Raw genomic sequence first — 22,025 nt, 5'->3', positions numbered from 1 at the left:
TAAATATCTCACTTTCACTCTCCACCACACCTTTAATTCTAGCCTCACCCAACCTCAGTGGACAAAGTACCCTGTCTATAACCTCATAATTTTGTATACATCTATCAAATCTCCCCTCATTCTTCTATGCTGTAGGGAATTAAGTCCTAATTTATTCAACATGTCACTATAACTCGGGTCCTTAAGTCCTGGTAACATCTTCGTAAACTTTCTCTGCACGTTTTCAATCTTATTGACATATTTTCTGTAGGTAGGTGACCAAAACTGCACACAATACTCCAAATTAGACCTCACCAACATCTTATACAACTCCATCATAACGTCCCAACTACTCAGCAGACCCAGCAGCATCTATGGAAAAAAGTACAGTCGACGTTTCGGGCCAAAACGTCAACTGTACTTTTTTTTTATCATAGATGCTGCCTGGCCTGCTGCTTTCCTCCAGCATTTTGTGTGTGTTACTGTACTCAATACCTTGAATTATGAAGGCCAATGTGCCAAAAGCTCTCTTTATGATAATATCTATTGTTAACACCACTTCTTTCAAAGAATTATGGATTTGTATTCCCAGTTCCCTCCGTTCAACTCCTCAGTGCCCTGCTGCTTAATGACTTCCCAAAGTGCAACACCTCACATTCGTCTACACTAAATTCCATTTTTCCAGCTGATCCAGATCCCACTGCAAGTCATGATAGCATTCCTTGCTGTCCACTGCACCCCCAAACTTAGTGTCATCCGTAAATCTGCTGACTTAGTTTGCCAAATTATCAACTAGAACATTGATATAGATGACAACCAACAAAGGACCCAGCACCAATCCCTGTCGCACACCACTAGTCACAGGCCTCCAGTCAGTGAGGCAATGACCTAATACTACTCCTTGGCTTCTCCTGTGAACCCAAAGTCTAATCCAATTTACTACCTCATCTTGAAGCACCAGAACCTTCTTGACCAACCTCCCATGCAGGACCTCATCAAAGGCCTTGCTAAAGACAACATCCACTGCCTTGCCTTCATGAACTTTCCTGCTAACTTCCTCAAAAGACTCTATAAGCTTGGTTAGACACAACCTACAATGCATAAAACCACATCAGAGTTCCTTGGATGCACTGTGAGCAATGTCAGCAGAACACACTACACTAACACTGAATCAGAAGCTCACCAACTTCCATTGGATTGCAGTGCAGCACACTCCACAACCAACAACTCACCAGCAACACTGTTGCTGGGTTGCCTCTTATGGTTAGGCTTGTATTTCCTCAAATCCAATCTCAGGAGGAGTACACAGGACAACAGTTGAGACAAATTGAGGGGTCCTCAAACAAGGAGGTTTGATGTTTCACTCCTGAACACGCAGTCCTGGTGTGGGAGTACAGAGGTAATCAAAAGTAGGTACTTGGAAAGATTAGGAACAAAACTAGACCACTGTCCTACACAGTGGATATTGCATCTGATATCTTCTGGAGATGACACATCAATTAGTTGAGGAAAGCAGAATTAAAATGGCTTTCGAGTAGAAAGCTATTTCCTGCCATCCCAGAATCAACTCCTCCAAATACCATGGAGGAAGCCCCAGCACCTGAGAATTTTTCACCGCAACCAGTCTCACCAGCCAAGCAGAGTGACCACTCCCCACCTTGTTAGGAAAGATGTTATCCCACACAAGTAAGAAATCCTCCTCTGTGATTAAATCTTTAGGTTGAATGGGAGAATTTAAAATATACTATGCTGCGGATGTCTATATAGTAGTTGTATTAAATAGTGTGTGTGTGTGTGTGTGTGTGTGTGTGTGTGTGTGTGTGTGTGTGTGTGTGTGTGTGTGCGCGCGTGTGTGTGTGTGTGTGTGTATGTGTGTGTGTATGTGCGTGTGTGTGTGTATGTGCGTGTGTGTGTGTGTGTGTGAGAGAGAGTGAGGAGAGTTTTCTTCCTTCTCCCGTCTGCGTGAGATGATGGGACTTCTGAGAGACCTTGAACTTTCTTTACCATGCCCATGACCTGTTCCTCATCAAGTTACGGTATTGCTTGCACTGTTGTAACTATATGTTATAATTATGTGGTTTTTGTCAGTTTTTCAGTCTTGGTCTGTCTTGTGTTTCTGTGATATCACACCGGAGGAACATTGTATCATTTCTTAATGCATGCATTACTAAATGACAATAAAAGAGGACTGCCTGTCCTCATAATCTAATCTAATTAAGCATTCTTTACTTGTTTACCTAATTCATTATGGGTTACAAGTATAAGAACAGTATACGTCATTACACCACGTTATATGTGAGCACCTCAAAGAAAAACTAAGTAAACAAGGATCCCGGGCTCCTGTGTTTTTCTTTCAATTAGTTTCTGAACTTACAAAACCTAACAAAGAGGTACCTCCACAAAGTTCTGTAGAAATTTCTGACTATATTACTGACTTCCTGTGACCCTGAAATAACTGGAGCCCAGACTCAGGAAACACAATGAGAACACTGGACCCGTAAAATCCCACACAACTATACAACGCAGGAGATGGAATTCCTTTAACTTTACCCTGGGGAAAATGTCCTTCACACACTAACTCTCCCTGCAGGCCAGCTTTCATAGAACTTGACTCTCATTGGGGCATGCATCTCACAGACACTGACTCTCACTAGGGTACTGTTTGACACAGAAGCTCTCCCCCTGCTGACCACTCTACAGATACTAGGATACAAGTTCCATACATTGATGCTTTGACTCCACATTCATTCCAAATTCATTTACCACATGTCTTTTCTAAGTTAATCCATTAATTTTTCTTTATAAATCTGATACAACTTAATAACGCTAATGAAGCTAGAGAATACATCAACATAATGTACCCTTACAAAGTGGACTACAGACTTTGACCTCTATTTTTGGATTTAATGCAGGTATTATTATGTCCTTTATTTCATGAATAACAGACATGAAGTACCTGCAGTTGATCAGAAAATACAACATAACGAAGTACATTACATTGACATTGTACCTCATTTGATTGCTACAATCAATGACTGAATCAAATGCAATTAACAGGTAAAAATTATTTTTGTCACTAGATGGCAGTGTAATCCTTCAAAATCGTTACCCACCAAGACTTTTTGAGGGTTCTGCATTGGTAGACCAAGTCCACTCTTAATTGACAAAAGATTTAACAGATGATTTCCAACTTTTTATGTATTTGATTTCTGGCATTGGCAATATTTTACTTTTCATATATTTATCTGAACCAATAAATATAGTAGATTTCAATGAATTTAGACAAATTGGTACCAGTACATTTTGGCCCAATTATGTGCCTGCCCTAAGTAGTCAAACTTTCATGGAAACAGTTAAAAGGTACAAAAAAGATGAACTGAGCAACAAGTTACATATTTAAATGAAATATGGAACAAATTAAAACATACAAGGTAAATGGTAGGGCACTGAGGAGTGCAGTAGAACAGAGGGATGTATGTTTATTCCTAATAGTTATCGACAGAAGAATTCATCCAGTGTATGTAATGAACAAAATCAGCACAAACTAAAGCTTTCATAATGGACTTTCTTCATACAATGTTATCACCGATTGCAACCTCCAAATCTTCATTTTCATTGTAACATTCAAGATGATTGTGATACCGTCAAATTCGTTGTCGTTTCTAACTTGTTGAGGAGTGAAATTGTTTCATTTTCATTCCTGGTTGTTTCTGGCATCTCCAAGCCTGAATGCTTGAAACTGCGATGAGCAAATCAGTTCTGAATTGTCTTACTGCTTATTTCTTACCAACTATCAGTGACAAAAATCACTGCTTTTTGAACACAAACACATGTAACTGACCTTATTTAAAAACTGTTCACTTGAAGCCCAGTGTAGCTTCTAAAAGCCACACAAGTGTGTGTAATTAATACTGGTTAGAACCATTGGGAATTGTCTCCTGTCCCAATTAAGCGGCAATGATGTCCCAAATAGATGAAGTGAATCCCGGTAACTTTTATCAGTTTGATTTTTTTAAAAAATTGTCACAAATAAGCGGCTGCCTCAATTAACTGATGGCCCAATTAACCCAAATCCACAGTAATCAATTTATAAAGCTGAGGATAAATCAATTAATTAACTAACTGATGAATGATTGTTGCACGTGAACTACAACTGTTCGATCAAAATGAACAAAAGGAAATGAAGATGGGTACAACTTGACCACTTCCATCGCTTTGGATACAATGCTTTTGGCTGAATCAAAAGTAATGTTAAATAATGCTGAAAATTTAGAACAAAACCATCAATTAATATGATGAATTTTAAAAATTACATTTTGCAAGTCCTTGTAAATTGAGCCTCATGGTAAAAATCCACCATCCTGGTCAGACAAGTCAGAATGAGTATTCTGGGATAAAGTGATCATACTCAACAGAAATCAAAATAATATCAGACACTGCAAATCCAAAATCCCTCTGGCCACTCTCTCCGAAACTTAAAATCATTTTTTTTAATCAACCTTTCACAATTTGATGAATGAATGGTCTTTGATACAGAATGTTAATGGTTTCTCTTTCCACTTGCTTTGCTGAATTTCCCCAGCACTTTCTGATCACATCCAGCACTGTGAACACAGGTTGGGTCAGAAGCTCCCAGAGGATCATCCTGCTGGGATGTCCTTCCTTACATCACTTTGTTCCAAGTATTCTATTCACCAATGAGCTAATGAGTGCTTACAAAGAACTGTATCATAGAAAAATGCGCGAGGCTAAGCAGTCAAGCACACTGTTGTTTTTCAAGCCTTCCACAACAGCCACAGCAGACGACGAACCTCGACCTTCGACATCGAGGCAGGCAGACATAGAAGAAGATGACCTGCCTGCCCTGATGCAAACAGCAATGAGATGACACCCCAGTGTCCCACCACCACAACCCCTGGGCTGTGGACCGATACATTGCCGCGGAGAATGCAGTGGTAGCCGGGACGCACCCAACACATATAACCATATAACAATTACAGCACGGAAACAGGCCATCTCAGCCCTTCTAGTCGGTGCCGAACTCTTACTCTCACCTAGTCCCACCGACCTGCACTCAGCCCATAACCCTCCATTCCTTTTCTGTCCATATAGTTGTCCAATTTAACTTTAAACGACAACATCAAACCTGCCTCAACCACTTCTGCTGGAAGCTCATTCCACACAGCTACCACTCTCTGAGTAAAGAAGTTCCCCCTCATGTTACCCCTAAACTTTTGCCCTTTAACTCTCAACTCATGTCCTCTTGTTTGAATCTCCCCCACTCTCAATGGAAAAAGCCTATCCATATAAACTCTATCTATCCCCCTCATAATTTTAAATACCTCTATCAAGTCCCCCCTCAACCTTCTACACTCCAAAGAATAAAGACCTAACTTGTTCAACCTTTCTCTGTAACTTAGGTGATGAAACCTAGGTAACACTCTAGTAAATCTTCTCTGTACTCTCTCTATTTTGTTGACATCTTTCCTGTAATTTGGTGAGCAAAACTGTACACAATACTCCAAATATGGCCTCACCAATGCCTTATACAATTTCAACATTACATCCCAACTCCTATACTCAATGCTCTGATTTATAAAGGCCAGCATACCAAAAGCCTTCTTCACCACCCCATCTGCATGAGATTCCACCTTCAGGGAACTATGCACCATTATTCCTAGATCCCTCTGTTCTACTGCATTCTTCAATGCCCTACCATTTACCATGTATGTCCTATTTTGAGTAGTCCTACCAAAATGTAACACCTCACATTTATCAGCATTAAACTCCATCTGCCATCTTTCAGCCCACTCTTCTAACCGGCATAAATCTCTCTGCAAGCTTTGAAAACCTACTTCATTATCCACAACTGCACCTATCTTAGTATCATCTGCAAACTTACTCATCCAATTTACCACCCCATCATCCAGATCATTAATGTATATGACAAATAACATTGGACCCAGTACAGTTCCCTGAGGCACACCACTAGTCACCGACCTCCAATCTGACAAACAGTTATCCATCACCACTCCCTGACATCTCCCATCCAGCCATTGCTGAATCCATTTTACTACTTCAATGCTAATACCTAGCAATTGAACCTTCCTAACCAACCTTCCGTGTGGGAACTTGTCAATGGCCTTACTGAAGTCCATATAGACAACATCCACCGCTTTACCCTCGGTCAACTTTCCTAGTAACCTCTTCAAAAAATTCAATATGATTTGTCAAACATGACCTTCCACGCACAAGTCCATGTTGACTGTTCCTAATCTGACCCTATCTATCCAGATATTTATATATACCATCCCCAAAAATACTTTCCATCAATTTACCCACCACTGACGTCAAACTCACAGGCCAATCTTTAAGAAAAATGCCGAAATAAACAAGCTAATTAATTAGGTGCCACCCGGCACATAGATATCAGCCTGGATCGGAGGTGATTGCCGATTGCGTCGCCTCTGATCTGGGCCGACATTTACATGCCAGGCGGCACCTAATTAATTAGCTTGTTTATTTCAGCTTTTTTCTTAAAGATGTGTTGGGTGCGTCCCAGCTACCGCTGTACCCCTGCATGCTTTGCGGCAATGTATCCGTTGGTGGCCGGGAGGGTGTGGACCACTGCGCCACCCCAACCTCCGACGACTCAGCCTAACACACCAACATCAGTGTGCTCGGCGCTGTCTTCCCGATTCTGGTAAGTGATAATACACTGTACATACATTATTTCTACTTTATATAGGCTCTGTATTTTTGTGTGTTATTTTGTATGATTTGGCAGCTTCATAGCTTAAAGGTTACTGTGTTTCTGCTGAGAGCACTTCCGTGAGATTTTCGCTACGGAGAACAGTGCGGCAATGATGTTCTACTTTATATAGGCTGTGTATTTATCATATCGTTCCTGTTTTTACTATATGTTACTGTTTTTTTAGGTTTTATGTGTTATTTGGTATGATTTGGTAGATTATTTTTGGGTCTGCAAACGCTCACAAATTTTTCCCATATAAATAAATGGTAATTGCTTCTTCGCTTTACAACATTCCAGCTTATGAACCATTTCATAGGAACACTCTACCTTCGGATGGCGGGGGAAACTTGTACTCCAATTGCTGTTTGAGCAGAGTTTATAGAACTACAGCATAATCTTGTGGCTCTCAAACTTAATCCCCCAACTACTAAAGGCCAAAAGACCACTGGCCTTCTTAACCACCCTTTCAACCTGCACAGTTATTTTGAGAGATCTATGGACATGGACCCCAAGATTCCTCCGTTCCCCCACAATGCTAGGAATCCTGTCATTAACCTTGTTTCCACCTTCAAGTTCAATCTCCCAAAGTATCTCAATCTCTTATCCAGATTGAACTGCATCTGGCATTTCTCCAACCAGCTCTGCATCCTGTCTATATCCCATTGTAACCTCTAACAACCTTCGACACCATCACCTTTTGTGTCCTCTGCAAACTTACAAACCCATCCTTCTGTTTCCTCATCCGAGTCATTTATAAAAATCACAAAGAGCCCGAGGAGCACCACTAATCACTGACCTCTAGGTAGAATACATGTCTGTCTCCTACCATCCTCTGCCTTCTGTGGGCAAGCCAATTCTGAATCCACGTAGCCAAAGTTCCATGTCACCTCTTCAAAAAACCCAATCAGGTTCATTAGGCATGACCTGCCCCTCACAGAGCCATACTGATTATCCATAAAAAATCTATGCTTCTCCAAATGCTCATAATTCCAGTCCCTAAGGATCCTCTCTAATAGTTTACCCAGCACAGATGCAAGATTCTCTGATCTACAATTCCCAGGATCATCCTTTCCTGAACCATGGAATAAATGTGCTATCCTCCAGTCCTCAGGCACAACTCCTACAGCCAGGCTTGACACAAAGACCGTTCTCAACAACGGCGGACACAACAAGACTATTTTGTGGTGACCACAGGATGACCATAATCCTTGAGGAATCACTGCCAGACTACACAGTATGTGGCCCTGTGATGAGAGAGAATGCTCAACCATCCTCAGGGGCGTTTGTGTGACCCAGTGAACGTAGCCCCTAGGTTTCAAATGGCTCACACATCATCAGGAGCTGGGCCAACGAAGCACCTACCTGAGACCCTGAGCTACTCCAGGCTTCTTAGGACAAATAACATGTGTGCATTGATGTTTCTCTCAGTGGTATATGCGCAATATTGGTACAAACCTCCTTTCTTGACTACTTATCTTTAAGTCGAGTAGCTAGCTGGAACATTTCAGAGTAATGTTCATGTGCACTGGGGGTAGTCTGTGAGTCATTCATGTCGAACAGCAGATCTCCTTCATGGGAGAACAGGAGTGAATCAGCTAGCTATTTTCCTGGCAATTCAATGGCTTCAAATTCACCAGCTTTATAGTTAGTATATTTAGTTAACTCTTTTAAATTTTTTTAACTGCTATTGTGCAGATTGTGTCTTAAAGTGCCAAAATGGTGAAAGTGCACTGAATGGAAATGTAATATTTGACAGGGGCTGCAGTTATACATGCATCACACTTTTACCACAGCATACAGGATTGAAATCACTGTTGGTGATTTTGCTCAAGCAGAGGAGGAACAAATAAACTCTAATTGCTTTGACTGGTAATTAACTATGATACTGAAGATATTATAAAACAGTATTTTATTACATTGAATCTGAGCAGGTCGTAGGAGATTTTCACTACCGCTGCTGTTTATAATGAAAATGAGGTTGTGGTCAACGGAATCATGTTATTCTCCAATCACTACTTAACAATGAGTCTGAACCAGGCTGAAACTTCGCTTTGTACTTCCATGTCACTTAGAAAGAGGCCACTTCAGCTCCATTAGTCTATCCTGGCTCATGGAATAATACCGCTTCCTCCCTAATACTCTCTGCAGCCTACTCTATCCCCATATCCTGCCTCCAACCGTCACACAGCAGGGGCAAATTACAATAACCAATTAAACTACCAACCCACACTTGGTGACGGTGTGAAAATCCTGAGGGCTAAGTGAAACTCCACAGAGAGAAAATGCCAACTCCAAGTGGGCCTCCCCAGAGGCCAGTACTGAACGTGTGGCATTGCAGCTGTGAAGCAACAGCCCCCCCAGCTGTGCCGCGCTGCCATTAGCTGTAAATAATTAAAGCTTCTGCTGTTTTTAAAAAGTAGCGAAACTTTGTAAATGTCAGTCACATTTAACTCCACCCATATCTGACCCAATTTACCATCAACTCCACAAACTGGTTACTTTGTATCTGTTCATTCCTAGCATTCCCACCAATCAAAAGTTAAAGATCATTTTTGACCTGCAAGGACCTGGATGACAGCCCTAAGAAGGTCAATCATTGATCACAATAACCCGGCAGTCTATCACAGGAGAGTGAAAACACTAAGAAAAAAGTTGGACGCAATCTTCTTGTGAGGGACAGGCAGCAGGCACAATCAAGCTGGAGAGCAAGATCTTTCAGCTTGCCCATCAAGGTACCCCAGCATGGGAGCCTGGGCACCTCTGTATAGTTAGAGTTAAAACCCATAAAATAAAAAATTCTGAGCATGTATCAGGGTAGGTAGGATGTGAAGTTAAAAAAAAAAGCAGCTGTATTTCTGCTGGTGATGAACTAAATAAGTATCAAAGGCGTATACAGGAGAAAATCTGCAGGTGCTTGGTCTAAGCAACACACACAAAATGGCTGGAAATCCAAGCAACACCATTCAGGGCCCTAAACATTCCTTCCAGGTGAGGCGATACTTCACCTCTGAGTCTGCTGCGGTCATATACCGTGTCCAATGCTCCCGGTGTGGCCTCCTGTATATCAGTGAGACCCGATGTAGATTGACCCGCTTCAGCGAGCATCTCCGTCCTCCAGAAAAAGCCAGATCTCCCATTTTAATTCCACTTCCCAGTTCCATTCCAATATGGACATCCATGGCCTCCTCTACTTTTGCGAAGAGGCCACACTCAGGTAGGAGGAACAATACTTAATATTCCGTCCCAGCTCTTTAGTTCACCACCCCACCTCCCGGTTTCACCTTGTGTTTCTCCCTCCCCTCCCCTTTTAAAATCTACTGATCTTTTTTTTCCCAGTCCTACTGAAGTGTCTCAGCCCAAAATGTTGACTGTATTCTTTTCTTGGCCTGCTGAGTTTCTCCAGCATTTTGTGTGTGTTGCAAGTATCAAAGGCATATATTATTACTGGTTTATATAAAGGTGAAAAAAGCGATTGCAAATTAAAGGACATAAATAAATGCCGGAGAAGTTGTTATTGCTACAGTTTGGAGTTAAGTAAATGAAGAAAACTGTTTCTATTGAAAGAACATAGAACATAGAATAGTACAGCACAGTACAGGCCCTTCGGCCCACAATGTTGTGCCGACCCTCAAACCCTGCCTCCCATATAAGCCCCCACCTTAAATTCCTCCATATACCTGTCTTGTAGTCTCTTAAACTTCACTAGTGTACCTGCCTTTACCACTGACTCAAGCAGTGCATTCCACGCACCAACCACTCTCTGAGTAAGAAAGACTAATGCCCAGAAGACACTCCTTGGCCAGAGAGGCAACAGGAGGGAATCACATTTTTTTTTGCATAGACAATTGTGATTTGGAATACACAAAAAGTGAGTGTAAGTAAGGTCAACCGCAATGCTTTTGAAAGGAAGAAGTTTCCAGGACTGTGGGAAAGAATGTGGAAATGAGATTGGTTAGAAAACTTTGTGATTCTAAAGGGCCTATCATTCTCCTCACTGATCTCCTTCTAAAGGAACAGCAACCTTAACATTACTGTTTTTTTTCCCCAAATTACAGTAGTAGATTTTGATTTTCAAAACAGGTAATTCAAAAGGATCTCCTTCAATCTAGCCTCATAATTTAATCATAGAAGTCATCATTCATTGGGACCAGCAGTCAAGAGCGAGAAGTTCACAGAAATTTCTCCTGTTTTGTTTTAATACTGGAGGGCTTAACATAGTAATAGAAACGAAAATAAATCAGGTACTTTCAGTAAATATGGTGACTTTACCAAAAAAAACTAATTACTGAGATTTAAATTTTCTTTTATCTGCATCTTTGAAGAGTTTTTGTTCTATTCAGATGAAAGGCAATTCACCTGTAAAACTAACTTTGTTTCTCTCCCTGTGATATCACTTGACCTGTTGAATATTTCTTTCCAGATTCTATCAGTCAATGTATTTTGCTTGCACAGCAAAGAGGGCAGACGTCCTTGTGATATTCAGAATGATTACTGCCCTCAATTACAGCTTGATAGCTGGGGAAAATCTTTCAGTGTTGATGAAAACAGCTCAGATCTTTATGTATCACAGAAAGATGAACATCCCTCAAAACTTACCAGTGGAATGGGTGGCCTGGAAACCTTTCCTTTGCACTGATGCATCTGAAACAAATCTAACAAACATTTTATTTCCAGTGGAGATGACAGGATTTGGAACGATGCTCCCACAGAACCGTCCAAGGATTGCAAACTTATCAGTTTCTCCATCAAACACTTCCAGGTGATCATAAGCACATTCTTGGTGTTGCTCGATCTCAAATTCGTTGAAAGTCTGGAAAAACAAATGATGAAATATTTTCCTCTGATATATACATACTGTCCAGTTCACAGTTTATTTACCTATGTCAACTATCACGTAGGTAAATGTTTATTGTTGGGATCTGTAACATACATTTGATAGTCAAGCAAATGCACAATTTAACCAAGATGGAGATTGAGATTTTATCAAAGTCGTGGAGTTATACAGCATAGAAACAGGCCTTGAGGCTAACCACATCCATGCCGACCTTTGAGCGCATCTATATCAACCTCAATTATTCAGTTGGATTGTACTCTTGCCTATTTCAAAGGTCACAAGTTCATTTATTATCAAAGTATACCAACTCTTGAAATTCTCCTTCTCCAGATAGACATGAAACCAAGAAAAAAAAGAGAACGGTAACACGATCATCAACCACCAAACCAGCCCTCCCCCGCACAGTGCAGCAAGTACATCAGTCCCCAAGTGCCCCTCTCCCCGCACAAAGACACTAACAAAAAAAAGCAACAAGAACATTGACCCCAAATCCCCTTAAACCACACAAGAAAAATTAGAAAGAATGGGCAAAAGCACATAATATCAAAAAACTATAGGGCTGAAAAACATCCATTGTTCATATCCATATACAGGTGTCCTCCACTTTTTGAACATTCACTTTACAAAACCTCACTGTTACGAAAAACCTACATTAGTACCCTGTTTTCGTTAACAGAAGGTGTTTTCACTGTTACGAAAAAATCAGCGCGCGATAAAAGGCAGCGCGCGCCCTGAGCAGCCGCTCGCCCCCAGATTTGGAACTGCATTCTCGCTGGCATTGCTTTAACACGTGCCGGTGAGCAGCCGTTTGCAAGATGAGTTCTGAGGTATTGGAAAAGCCTGAAAGAGCTCGTAAGGGTGTTACATTTAGCGTAAAACTAGACATAATTGATTGTGGTGAACGAAGTAAGGATAACGTGAGTTTGGTTTGTGGAAGCTGACGAAGATGATGTTGAAGAGGCTTTGGCATCCCATGACCAAGAACTGATAGATGAAGAGCTGATGCAATTGGAAGAGGAAAGGATAACAATTGAAATTGAATGAGTAATGATAAAGTACGACTTTAGTTTTGAAAGGGTACATAGGTTTAGGGGATATTTGCAAGATGGTTTGAGTCCTTACAAAGAACTGTATGATAGAAAAATGCGCAAGGCTCAGCAGTCAAGCAAGCCTTCCACATCAGCCACAGCAGATGACGAACCTCGTCCTTCGACATCGAGGCAGGCAGTCATAGGAGAAGATGAGCTGCCTGCTCTAATGGAAATAGATGATGGGATGACACCCCAGTGTCCCACCACCCCAACCCCCGGGCCACGGACAGATACCGATTCGCAGAGAACGCAGCGGTAGCCAGGAGGCACACAGCACATCTTTAAGAAAAAACCAAAATAAACATGCTAATTAATTAGGTGCCGCCCCACACATAAATGTCGGCCCAGATCAGACGCAATGCAATCAGCACTGATCTGGGCCAGCATTTACATGTCTGGCGGCACCTAATTAATTAGCATGTTTATTTCGGCTTTTTTCTTAAAGATGTGCTGTGTGCCTCCCGGCTACCGCTGGACTCCTGCTTGCTTCGCGGCAATGTATCGCTCGGCGGCCTGGAGGGTGGGGGCTACTGCAGCACCCCAACCTGCAACAACTGAGTCTAACACACCATCATCAGTGTGCTCGGCGCTGAACCAATTCCAGTAAGTGATACTACACTGTACATACATTATTTCTACTTTATATCGGCTGTGTATTTTTACGTGTTATTTGGTATGATTTGGCAGCTTCATAGCTTAAAGGTTACTGGAGAGCGCTTGCGCCGTGTTTTTGCCAACGGTGCTTGCGCGAGATTTTCGCTCCGGAGATCTGTGTAGGCAATGATTGTGGAAAAGTATTTCTACTTTATATAGGCTGTGTATTTATCATATTATTCCTGTTTTTACTATATCTTACTGCTATTTTAGGTTTTATGTGTTATTTGGCATGATTTGGTAGGTTATTTTTGGGTCTGCGAACGCTCAAAAAATGTTCCTATATAAATAAATGGCAATTGCTTCTTCGCTTTACAACATTTCAGCTTACGAACCGTTTCATAGGAATGCTTTACCTTCGGATGGCGGGGGAAACCTGTATGCAGAAAGCCATGAGTAACATCCTTCAGGCACAGCGACAGGCTACACAGGCTCACCTCTCCAGCAGCAGAGCAGCCCCATCAGTGACCAGAAGGCAGGCAGCCAGTGCTCACCTTCCACATTCGACTTGATGTTTCAATCTCACTTGCCGCTTTAATCGGCAAACAGTGGAAGCTTTAATCAGCAAAATGGAGTAAAACATTGGGACACTGCCTCCCAGAATCCTCTCGGAGTTAGCAAAGCACTGGATCACACAAAAGATCTCCAAGTTGCAAATCACAACTTCTACCTGTTCCAGAAACACATCCAAGATGAAAAACAGATGTAAAGGACATAAAAGAAATGAAATAAATGGTTCCGGGGCCTACCTAGAAGATGTCAACTGTGGGAGTGTTGCACACAGGTGCCATCTTGATGGGCAGTTCTATTTGTCTGTTCAAACGCTACTTAAAAATCAGAGTTGTATTTTCTGTTCCTGGCCTTTGCACAACATTCTCAAGCACTGAATACATTGATCACAAACGAAACAACATTTTGCTTTCCACCTATGCCTATGACTTACTTGTCTTTTCAAAGAGAATTAATCTGACATACAAATCCTCTTACTTCACTAGTCACACTACCATCCACCATCTTAAGGTTACCTAGTGGCTATATTTGACCAAGTGTCACTGACAAGTGGTGACTGTGTGCAGCTGAAATGTGGATAATCAAATATTCCCATTTAGGACTACAACGGCTGAAATCCACAGACATAGTATTTCAGCAAGTAACATCACTTGAAGACATTTAAAAACTCTATTGATCCTCAAAAGTTGATGGACCCTGGACTGCAGACTCAGGTTGCAAATACAGTTCCTTTTTAAGAGAAAGAAAGCAAGGAAAACGGGCCTGTCTATGAGCAAGATTGAAAAGCAGAGCCCTTAAACCGCCACTCTGAACTATTCTGCTGCCAAATGTACATGTAATGCCCTGGTTAAGAATTTTACTGCTGTGCTGTAGGTATTTCATTTTAGCAGTTCTGTAAGAGCAGTCAGTCCTGCTTAGGTTTGAGTTAAGATAAGAAGCTTTTATGTTCAACATTGGAATGTGCTGTCAGTCAATCAAGACAGTGGAATTGGGGGAAGGCCATGGAGAACACTAGGTTGAAGATTTTTGTTGGCAGGAGCTATGAGAAGACAGGCAGAGAGATGGCTGAGGATGCCATCCCTATTGCATAAGGTGCTTTATGTGGATGAAAGGCTTCAAGGAGGAAGGACCAACATTCCCATGGGAGACCCATTTAGTCCGGATGAATTTTGAGCAACGTTCGGAAGGTGGTGTGTGCTTTCACACTGACCGAAGGTCCAGTGCATGAGTGACAGAGTGACAGACAAGTTCAAGATGAGCTCCAACTTCTGCATATTTGACTATTTAAGAGTAATGGGTCCTTTCTGTTTTTTCTCTTTCATTTAATAATTGCTTGCTTAAATTAACATTCTTAAATACACTTCATTTTAATTATATCTAGCGTACGATCTGTTATTTCTTACCAGGGGCAGTAAATCACACAGCATTCACACAAACCGGGGTTTGAGTGAGTGAGACATCCCAACCTCACAGATTTGGTGGGACCAAAGTTGTACACCCTTGATTTATGAAACCTGATAAAAGGCGGGTTTCTCACAATGGAATCCAGTGGCTGTTAGCAAGAGGCTAACGAGCAGGTCTTCCAGAGACGCCGAGCAAAAGGGAGTTTCATAGAGTCTCTGGAAAATAAAACTGAACACCTCAGAGCAAGATTGCAATACCAGAGGGACATCAGGGTCTGCTGTGCACTTTGCTTCATGGAAACACGGCTCACTGCCACCATTTCAGGCATAGAGCTGCAGCCAAAAGTCACCCATTTTAACTATCAGGAGAGTTTTTTGCCATCATCCTGGTAGTGGTGTATATTCCATCTCAGACCAACATCAGGTAGACACTGGAGGAGCTGAGCACTATGACCAACAATCACAACACAGCGCACCTGATGCTTTCCATATCTTTGCAGGGGATTTCAACAGGGCCAGCTTGAAAATGACTCTGAACCACCACCAACGTATAACCTGTGGAAGCAGAGGAGCCAACAAACTTGCCCAATGTTATCCCACTGAAGCAAACAAGAGTTTCCCACCTACTACAAAAGGGCAAAAATTATACCAAGAAAGGCAGGGTGAACTGATTCAATGATTATCGCCCAGTTGCCCTCACATCTACCATGATTTTTTTTTTAGCGTGTCGCACCAGTCAGCCATTCTTGTCTGGCGCGTGGTGTCAGGATTGGTTTCCTTTTGGATTAACCGGGTCACGATATAAACGCTCCTGACTCGACCCTTTATCTACCATGATGAAGTGCTTTGAGAGGTTGGTCATGGCTGGAATCAACTCCTGCCTACGCAAGGACCTGGACTCAATGCAATTTGCCTATCTCCACAATAGATGAAATCTCACTGGCCTTGGATCATCTGGTAATAGCAATACCTACATCAGGATTACAGATCAGTAGTCAATACCATCATACCCTCAATACTTATCAACAAGCTCCAAACCCTGGAGCCACTTGCCTCCCTCTGCAATTGGATCCTTGACTTCCTCATTAGAAGACCGTAGTCAGTGGAGATTGGAAATAACCTTTCCTCATTGCTGACAATCAACACTGGCACACCTCAAGGATGCCCACTACTCAATTCTCTCCACACCCATGATTGTGTGGTTAGGCTCAGCTCAAAATATAGCAATAAATTTGCCGATGACACAACTATTGTATAGGAGTGCGATAGATCATCTGGTTGAGTGGTAGTGCAACAACTTTACACTCAACATCAATAAGCCCAAGACATTGATTGTAGACTCAGGCAGGGGAGGTCAAGGGAACACACACATGAATCTTCATTGAGGGATTAGTAGTGGAAAGGGTGAGTGGTTTCAAGTTCCTGGGTGTCAACATCTCTTAAGATCTATCTTGGGTCCAACATATTGATGCAATTACAAAGAATCCATGATAGTGACCTTATTTCATTAGGAGCTAAGGAGAACTGGTATGTCACCAGAAAGACTCTCAACAAATTTCTACAAATGTACCAAACAAAGAGCATTTTAATTGCTTACGTCATTGTCTGGTATGGCGGGACCACCGCACAGGATCGGAAAAAGCTCTTTTTGCACTATTTATTTTATATCTAAGACTGTATATTATTTATATATACATATAAAGCTGCAAAACAAAAAAATTCATGCCATGGGGTTGCCTATGATATTAAATCTGATTCTGATTCTATTTGCCTTGTACTTTTGTTCTTGGCTATCCCACAATATAACAGATGAGGTATAACTAGTCACTTTAGGTGCTCATATTATCTTGCTATTCGATTCAAGCACAAATAATTGATACTCAACTGCTTGATTTGATGAATCTTTTCTACACAGCTCAGTAACCTGCTCATAAAGCAAAGAAATATGACCCTTTTTCCAGAGGCCAGTTGTCACAGATGGATAAGGTAGTTTGTGTATGGGCTTTATGTAATTTGACCTTTATAGCAAGATTTAATAAAATCTCTTTAAAAATCCTCTGTGGCTAAATAATTAAGGTTTAAGATTCAATTACTGTGCATCTAAGTCAAATGAATTCCTTCAAAAGTGACGTGTATGAGATCTTTTTTCACACTCTGTATTACAGATTATTTCCTCTGATTACTGGCCTCTCAAATGGCCTATTTTCTTAGCTTTGTGATTGACCACAAATTATGTAATAAATGAATAACCTTCAAAATGACACCTTCAAACTCTCACTACTCTTTAATTTAGTTTTTTTTCTTCTGTCCTGGCACATTGCTTGATCACTTGGCTATCAAGAATATAATGATGCAAAAAGGGAAGAAAACTACAGCTCAATAATCACAAACTAATTTGCTACTCATTTGTTTAAAGAGAATGTGTTCCACAATGGTAACAGTTTCCTATTGTCTTCTTGCCAAAGAAATCAAATTATCCCAGGCACAGGAACAATATGGTTTCTGAGAATTTGTTTGAAGAATAGAACACTAATTTAATCTTTTAGTAATTATGACATAGATGTGGTTTTTGGTAGCTGAATATATTTTCCCTGTTTACCTAATTTATCAAGCAGAAAGCCATGCTTTCATTCAATGGAAGTGGCAGCTACCAGTGCACCCAGGCAGCTTCTGTGTATAATGTGTAGGAACTGGACCATTTTCAGCCTAGGAAAATGGCTCACAACCATGTTCTTGAAGGTGGTTATGGTTGAACAAAAACACTTCCTTAACCTTATAAATGAATAAATTCTTCATTTCTCTTAACTACATTTCCCATAGTATCTCATGATTCTCCTGACATCCAAATAATCTTGCAGTCTCAGTTATCAGAATGTATGTAAAAAGCAGAGAGTGGGCCTCTGCTGCCAATTTTTAAAAATATTGTTGGTTTGGGGGTTATGGGGAGCTAACAGATATCCACATATAACAACAAGTTCGGATCAGCCATGACCACATTGAGGTATGAAGAATGTATGAAGGAGTGTTCCAGCCAGTGTTCCTTCCATTTCTTACATTACTGAGTATCTCAAATTCACTTTCCTATCCGTTCTCCATGTCACTTGATGAACAGAAAACTACCAACTAACAGTTAGATATCTATACTCCTCAGGTTAGAAACTCCAAAGATTCACAATCTTCTGAGCGGAAAGCAATTTTCTCCATCCCTTTATTACCTGGATAACTCCATCTCCTTTGTACACTTGCCAAGCAATTCATTTCGACAATAGAGTAGTGGCTGCACACTTCTGAAATCCAGTTCTATTGACTTGGTTTGCTGCTACCAGCAAGGGATGATTTTTCTGAGCAAATATACATTAATACTGTACTCTTTTCCCAGAACAGACATTTACACATTTCAATGTGGTATTCTAAACTTTTAGTATTTTAAACTTCAAAGATCTTCCTTTAATTGCCTTTATTCTTCTGAATTCCTCTTATTAAAAATCAATCCAAAGAATATTTATTGTATCATCTGTACAACAGCCTAACACAAACTAAATACTCTTGTTTAAGTTTCCTATTACAGTGGTCAATTGTACACCATCTGTCATCTCCTTATTCACTCTCTTAGCCTGTCTAAATCATATGCAACTTCTTTGTGCTCTCCTCAGGTCTTAATTTCCCACTTGATTATGTCATTATATTACTCGGGTGCCTTATTTAAACTAGCTAAATTTAAACTATGAACAGTTCTTCCTTGTGTTCACTGTCAATTAAACTTGCCAATCAAAATGACTGACCTCTACCTTCTGTTTCCTAGACATCAATCAAACCTCAGTCTATGCAAATACATTGCAACCAATTACATAAACATTGAATGGCCTCATTCTGTTCCCACGTCTTCTGCAGCAAACCTCTTATCAGATGCACTTCCAAAACCCAAATAAACTACATCCACTGATTCCTCTTAAGCACATCAATAGTTAAAACCTCATAATACTCTAACAGATGTGCCAAAGAATTCCACATTTGGGGAATTTACCAGCAATTCTGATGGATCAAAAAGAACTCATCTCTTCAATTACTTCTTTTAAAACCCGATGTATGGGATCAATTCCTTTACTTATCCAGGACCATTTCTTTCTTAATATTAATTACTCCTTTTCCTCATTCAATCTGATATTTTTTTAATGTACTGCAGTGAAGGCAGGTACAAAATAATAATAATATTGGCAGCCTTCCTTCACACCACATCTCGCAGTGCACAATATATAGCATGCCTGGGTTAAAGAAGCTCACATTTCATAATCAACTAGAAAACAGAATGGTCTAGCTCTTGCTGAAATAAATTGGTGACTAAGCAGATCCATCAGTATTTAGACATTGGACGGCAGTATGTCTACGACATCCAAGCTAGGTTCTGAATTTACTGCCAGATCTGGAATTGTGAAGTTGCCATTTCACTTTTTCTGAAGTCTATTAAGCTCGGAGCCCACCCCTGCCCCCCACCCCGACATTTTTGCTAGTTTAGACCAAGTGCAGGATGTAAGTCCCAATTTACTTCAATAGGTCTTCTGGGGTTTTGGATAAGAGTGTTCCCATCCTTTCAAATGTTTTAGTTTAGTTCTATGTTTTGAATTACAAGTGTCTTTATTCACATTTTAGGAAAAAATGTTTATTTTTCAATTATTTATTTCAATGATAATGGTTTGAAATTGACTTGAATATCAGAGATATCTAGGATATTTAGGATTTTCATAGCCTTGATTGCCAGGAAAGGTAGAGGATGGGACATGTTGACTCTCAAAGCTTCCAAATAGATTTCAGGAGATAGCCACTCGGCTGAGCAAACATCACCTCTAGCACTGAAACCTCAATGGTTGAAGGAAAATCCAGCATTTACAGCTGAATCTTCCTTCATCTACCTTCCTGCCTCCATTTGAGTAAAGATTTTGTAAATCTAAATGATATATGTTTGAAGCAGGAATATAGATTGAGGAAATGCTGAAATAAATGCTGAAATTTCTTTCATCCATTGAGACTTCAGGGCTATAGGGAATTGATGAAGTGGAATTGGGTTTTGATTGCTCTGAAAATAAGCCAGTGCAGACACAGTGGGATAGATTTTTACTTTAACCACCTGGGTAGAAGATACAGTCAATCATTACTTGTAATAAACACGTCCCATTCTTTACTGACCACATGATGAGGGCGTGAATTCATCGACAAATGTCAAATAACACACATCAAAGTTGCTGGTGAATGCAGCAGGCCAGGTAGCATCTCTAGGAAGAGGTACAGTCGACATTTCAGGCTGAGGCCCTTCGTCAGGACTAACTGAAGGAAGAGTTAGTAAGGCAGCATCTCTAGGAAGAGGTACAGTCGACGTTTCAGATTTGAAATCTCTTACTAACTCTTCCTTCAGTTAGTCCTGACGAAGGGTATCGGCCTGAAACGTCGACTGCACCTCTTCCTAGAGATGCTGCCTGGTCTGCTGCGTTCACCAGCAACTTTGACGTGTGTTGCTTGAATTTCCAGCATCTGCAGAATTCCTGTTGTCAGCAAATGTCAAATGATCTGTTGTTATAATTATTTCATAATTTTGTATATTCTAAACCTGTTTTGTGATTTGAAACTCATTGTTATTCATATTTGTTTATTCCTAACCTTCTCCCAAACAAGAACATATACTATCACACCCTGCAATACGTAAATATGCACCCTATCTATTATCTTCAGAGCAGCAATTTGTTATCAGAGCTAATTTACAAAACTGTCTTATCTAAATTAAATATTCTCAATTTAAGAGAGATACTAAAGAGTTTCCAAACATCAAGTAATTGATTTGCTCTAAAAATAGTTGCCCAAATCCCCTCTCCTTTCTGATTAGAGTGAGGAATTTGAATATTAATTGTTTAATCTAAAACCTCATTTCTATATTGATTACCTCAAGTATCTACAGTTTGCTTTGCAATTGCACATGCTAAACTCATTCAGAATGCCATACTGCATTCTGTTTTTGTTTGCATGAAGCTATTACTATATGCATCTGATTAATTTTCTCCAGTCTCATGCTTTAATTTTACTATTTTGGGTTACAGGAACATATCAAATGACCAGAATTTGACCATCAAATACACAGTCAAATAATAAAACAGTAGTGTGTAGATCGATAATATACATCGGATAAACTTGCAGCAGATGTTGCTAAGAAATATCATTTCGAACGAATGAACCCAGGGACTCCTAGTATGGAAGATGATGATCAGAAAATGTGGCACCTCTGTAATTCCAAACATCAGGGGAACTTTGCAAATGAGTGCCACGATGATGATTCTGGAGAGCGGGAGCAGGAAATCGTAATGGAACATGGTTATTGAAGAAAAAATATAATAACAGCCAGATAGCCTTTGTTCAGATCACACAAGACTTCAACATGATTTCATCAAAATCACCCAGAGTGCTGCTGTAATTTTTGTGTAATGCCGTGGAGATTAAGAAACAGTACTGCTAAACTGGAAACTGATCTTCATCATTGTTTCCATTGAACGTGCTTCTTTGGCCATTGACCCTAAGCTAAGATTCAATCAGAATGGCTTTCAGAAGAAGCACACAACAGTAGTGCAAGTACTTGCTGTCCGTAGCATCATCGAGGAAGTCAAGAATAGCAACCTACCAGCCGTGCTTTTGACTCCATTCACCGAGGTAAAATGCTGAAGATCCTGAAAGCTTACTGAGTACCAGACTATCTACTGAGAGCAATAAGAGTCCAGCTATACCAAAACCATGCCGAAAGTTGTATCACCAGATGGAGAAAC

The 22,025-nt window shown here is 40.6% G+C and overlaps 1 protein-coding gene across 5 annotated transcripts in view; it reads right to left on the bottom strand.

The window, feature by feature from the left end:
- The window catches only part of tll1 (tolloid-like 1), a 414,821-nt gene that overhangs the window by 35,785 nt on the left and 357,011 nt on the right, over positions 1-22,025 (bottom strand). For all 5 annotated transcript variants that reach the window (XM_072255927.1, XM_072255931.1, XM_072255928.1 and 2 more), the window contains one exon: positions 11,330-11,543. In XM_072255927.1, the coding sequence (XP_072112028.1) occupies positions 11,330-11,543 (214 nt within the window). The remainder of the gene's footprint in view (positions 1-11,329; positions 11,544-22,025) is intronic.

Source organism: Mobula birostris, chromosome 4 (genome assembly GCF_030028105.1).
Source record: "Mobula birostris isolate sMobBir1 chromosome 4, sMobBir1.hap1, whole genome shotgun sequence".
NCBI lineage: Eukaryota > Metazoa > Chordata > Chondrichthyes > Myliobatiformes > Myliobatidae > Mobula > Mobula birostris.
The sequence above is the reverse complement of the archived record's forward strand: the minus strand, read 5'-3'. Positions and strand labels throughout refer to the sequence as shown.